Raw genomic sequence first — 4,662 nt, forward strand, 5'->3', positions numbered from 1 at the left:
GCACTCTGTTACCAGAGCTATGAGGAGAGAGAAGAAAAAAATGCCGTGGAAAGAAGGAATGTGAGGGTGGATGGAGGAGGGGGGAAGAGAGAATGAGCAGCACAAGTGCATGTTTTCTTTTTGTATGTGCTCGATGTCGGCATCGGAGTCGGTATCGTGGTTGGTGTTGTGATCGGTGTCTGTGTCGGTGTCGGTAGTGGTGTGTCCTGTGAGATTTATTAAAAATATGTGCTTTTTTGCTACCGACACCGCCGTTTCCGCCATCAAGATGGTAATAGAAGAACGTAAAAAACACCACCGCTTGTTTGTTCACTCTTTTTCTCTCTCACTTCTCGCCTGCCCTCCTCCCTTCCCCCCCCTCCCAACCCCTCTTCTCGCTGCTCTGGCCACCCTCCTCTCAGCGACCTTCTCCCTCCTCCTCTCGCCGACATCCCCCTCCTTGCTACTTGCTTTTTGTCTTTTTTCCAACAAGGAAAACAAAAAGATTAGTCATTAAATCATGAGAATGCATTGAAGAAGTTGATTGTAATGGAGAAGGCGTGAATGGCTGGTAGAGTGGGAGATGGTGTTCTCTTGTAGAGCACTCCACGAGACATCTACTGAGACGAGGTGTGGGTAGTGTTGCATGTCATGTGAATAGCTGGTGAACTCTGCATTGATTGGCTGTGTGCGTGGTGTGTGGTGTGCGAGGTGTGTAGGAATGAGTGTGATTGTGAAGGGCGAAGTGGGAGAGGAGATGGTCAGTGGAACATGTGGAAGTAGAGTAGACGTATGAAGTGAACACTTTAGTGCATCAAATTCCAATCTTTACACAGTTGTGTGTATGTGTGACCGTGTCTTCCTTCCCCCTCCTTTCTCCATCCATCCAACTCATCGTCAGAAGCCTGTGCACTTATTCGTCTTTCTGTTCAACTCAGGCATTGGAAAATGGAGTGGCGTCGAGGTACAGCACTACCTTCTCCAAGTTGACTGCAACTAATGCAGGGGCAACAATAAGGTGTTCCCTGTTTGGGGCGTTTGTTCAAGCTGTGCTCGGTGAAGTGTACCAGTTCAACATTGACCAACCAAATCAGTCGAAATGGCAATTAGCAGTGGGTTGTGATTACCCTTTCATATTCGTGTATTGTCCAGGTCACCAGTGAAATCAGTGGTGTAGTTGGCAACACCGTCGCTGCTTCCGTTGCCGACTTGAAACAAACAAGATTTCAATGATGTCCTTATTTTCTCTTTCCTTACTCTTTTTACGAGGCAAACAGTAGATTAGTCACTGTTATTGAGAATTGGGAGAGGGAGGCGACGCAGCAGATGACGTTGACTTGTTTACTGAATGGTGGATGTAATTTCGTGGCCATCTGTTTGATGGTGATGTCACATTTGTGCGTTGTGAATGTTGCCCTGCTTTGTGGACCTGAAGTAGTGTGTGATGTGCACGATGCCTGTATCGCATTGGCATGAGGTGGGGAGGTACTGAAGTGCTCTCTCAGTAGTATGTCAGTGAAGCTCGCTACTGTGAGTGCAGTGCACTGCAGTGTAGTGTGGTGTAGTGGAGCGTCCCACTATCTTGGTGAAGTCATAATAAGTGGAATGTGCACTTCTAAGGTAGCAAATAGCTGGCTGCTATTGTCCAGGTCCGGGTGCGAAAGGCGTGGCGCAAAGTGGAGGTGCAACCTGAGAGGATAGAAGTAGAGTGACCTGACAGCTAGACACGCACTTAGGTAGGGAAATGATAAGACCACTGCACACCAGACCACTGCACGGCAGTCGATTTTAGGCGGACATGACGATGTAAGCTCCTGCTCACAAAAGTTTTGTTTGAGTGGGAGAATTTTGAGTGGAAAAAAGGTGAAAAAGTAGTCTCCAAGTAGAAGGTGTATGTGCATGTGAGTAAGGAAAAGAGGAAATGTTTTGTGTACAGTCGGTCCTTCTGTGATTTGTGTCTCGAAAAAGCGTGCAGATGTTTCAAAATACCGCCGATTGCGACATCACGAAGTGGAGGTAAATGCTAGTGTGTTTTTCCCTTGCCTTTGCTCCGATGAAGCAATCCAACTGTTAGGGAAATCGCACTAACAGTAAACCATGATATCAGAGGGTTTCATGATTCATCACGACATGGAGAGGGAATTACGCTGCAATTATTTCCTGTTGTGATTAGTACAGCAATGTTCTGAAACTCCCAAGCTCTTGCAGTGAGTTGTGTAGAGGTGTGGCAATTACGGAGGTCTGATTCACTTCTGAGACAGTTAAAGCACTCACGTATTCATGCGAATAGGATGCCATGATGCAAATGGAGGTGTCACCACTCCTCTATTACCTTCAGTTTTATTTATGTACAAAGAAGTAAAGAAATGCAGGAAGTTGGATCGTCTTCATCTCCAAATTCAACACCGGTTGACTTGGAGTGGAATTAGGCGGACAGGTGACATTTGCCTGTCATGGTGTTGGTCTCCTTGGTCGAGGCAAATGCAAATGATTGGGTCATCAAGCATTTAGCCAACACCGAAATGCTGTGATGTTTTCTTTTCCCACATGTCGAGTCAGGTGACTGTGATTTGACACGCGTCAGGGTTGTTAAATTTGTCCTGTGTCATTGCTGTTGCTAGGTTGGTGTCACCCAGACGTCGACTTTTGCCGTTTGTCATCAGTGGCGAATTTGATGTCATTTGGTGGGACTACATGAAGTAGGTGATTGGAACAGCTGGGTAGGTGAGGAAGTGGTTCGCCAAAAGTCGGTTAAGAGGGTGAGTGAAGTTGAGGTAAATATGGATAGAGGAGGGTTGGTGGTGGTGTGGGAGGAAGAGAGGTCTCACAGATTTTGGTGTAGCAGGTACACGCCAACTAGGTAGCTGTGTCCAGTGTTGTGCAGATATTTCAAGGTTGAGCAACAAAACATTATTGCGAGGGATTCGTGCACCAAGATGATGTCCAGTGGACGCCAATTTCAGCATTTCCGACTACTCGGTGCTCACTTCAGCCTGATTGTCAAAATCGCCTCCAAACAATTAAAAGGCTGATTTCCACACCATCTGCCCTGAAACTTGGATTTCTCTTTTTCTCCATGGTGTTTGGATGGCAGTTGTTATAAACCATGGGGTTTAGAAGACAACAAAACCAAAATACTTAACATGCCATTGTCTGCTGATATCTATGCGGTAAGTGAAAATGTAAACTCAACTGCCGCAGTTTTGACTGTCACATGATCCGAGTGATGTTGGCAAAATCGTGTGTTTTTTGTCTTTTGACTCACCCGTCTGTCCACTTTTGAGCCTTCAATTGTCAGGCTATACTTCATTGCCCTTCATGGGATTAGTTTAAATCAGCTCCACTTAACGGCCCTCCGAACAAGTTAATCACAGGCTCGTATCAGTCAGTAAGTGAGCATGAAGGGTAAAGTCAAGAGGATTGCAGTGGTTAGGATTGTGCGACACCTGTGACAAAGGCATAACAGCATGCAGACATTTACATTGTGATTGTTCACGTATGCCATGGACAGTGAATCCGTGAAACAATCCACTTCATTCCCACCATTAACAATTAAGTCGACATCTACCTCGAACTCCATCTGCCGCCCAAATCCCATCCTTCCTCAAGGTGACAAGATGACAAGACGAGAACTCGTGGTAGAACCAAAGGTGTCTTTCCACTTTATGTAATGCTTCGCAGTGTATTCCTTTACAGTTGGACACACACTGCTTCACCTCCTGTAGTATTCCTGTCACCCATTCTGGCACCACTTCGTCTTGAGTCGATGCATTGTCATGTGTCTCTGGAGAATGTGTGAGTGTGCAACCATTTCCGGGTAAGTGGACCAAGGAGAAGTCATCAAAGAAAGGTTGAAATACAAGGGGTTACCCTCCACACCGTCAAACTTACTTGGAGGTAGGGACACACTCAAGATTAGTTTGCTTCTGGTCTAATGTCGAAAATAAACAGGCCTGTGGACGAAAGATGTGAGAGGAGGCGAGAGGGGAAGAGGTAGAGAGCAAGTGATGCCAGCGTTGATGTCTTCTTCTGTATCTCAACTGCATCCAGTAGGAATGGGTATCGTGGATTGTGTGAGGTGAGTCAGGACATCCACCTTCGTGAACCAGTAACCGCCGTTCAGAGAAGGAATTTGAGCAACACCTTCGACACCAACTCATCACAATTGCTCTTAGTGCTCTCTTGTTTGTCAGTCGTGACACACTTGGCTTGCTGTGGTAAGTATCGGTGCTAGATCGTGTCACCAACAGATATGTTTGTGGTACGCCCTCACCACATCCATTTCTCATTTGCTTCACTGAATTCAGTCGTCACCAGGACATGCTGGTGGGTCAGATATGCACGACTTATAGAGATTTGAGTCAAGAGATCGTCGTCAAGACCACTTTTCGAGAGTCGAATGTTGAAGCGCTAATGCATGGTCTTCTAATAGCCTTATTGTTTGTAACCCTAGACAAGTAGATGTTGTGCTGAATGGTGAGGTGTGTCCAGTCAATGTCCAAATGTCAAAGACTCGTGGAGGCGGCTGGTTAATCGAGTGTGAGTTGTGAGATGGATGAGCGAGAGGAATGAAATGTAGACCAGACCATGGAAAGAGCCTCAGGGAGAATGAGATATTGAAGCGAGCTGACGCTAGATAGAAAATGTGGCCAATGGGATGGATGCTAATTTGTGGTCGGTTTG

General features: G+C 46.2%; 1 protein-coding gene across 1 annotated transcript in view; it reads left to right on the plus strand. All coding sequences in view use genetic code 11, as the record gives it.

Annotated features, from left to right (window-relative positions):
- Positions 1-2,259: 2,259 nt before the first annotated feature.
- EGR_07604 (hypothetical protein) overlaps positions 2,260-4,662 on the plus strand; it is a gene marked incomplete at both ends in the record, with an annotated part of 3,043 nt that continues 640 nt past the window's right edge. The window contains one exon of the mRNA XM_024496853.1: positions 2,260-2,398. Within this exon, the coding sequence (XP_024348709.1) occupies positions 2,260-2,398 (139 nt within the window). The remainder of the gene's footprint in view (positions 2,399-4,662) is intronic.

Source organism: Echinococcus granulosus, assembly GCF_000524195.1.
Source record: "Echinococcus granulosus chromosome Unknown EG_S00082, whole genome shotgun sequence".
Lineage (NCBI taxonomy): Eukaryota > Metazoa > Platyhelminthes > Cestoda > Cyclophyllidea > Taeniidae > Echinococcus > Echinococcus granulosus.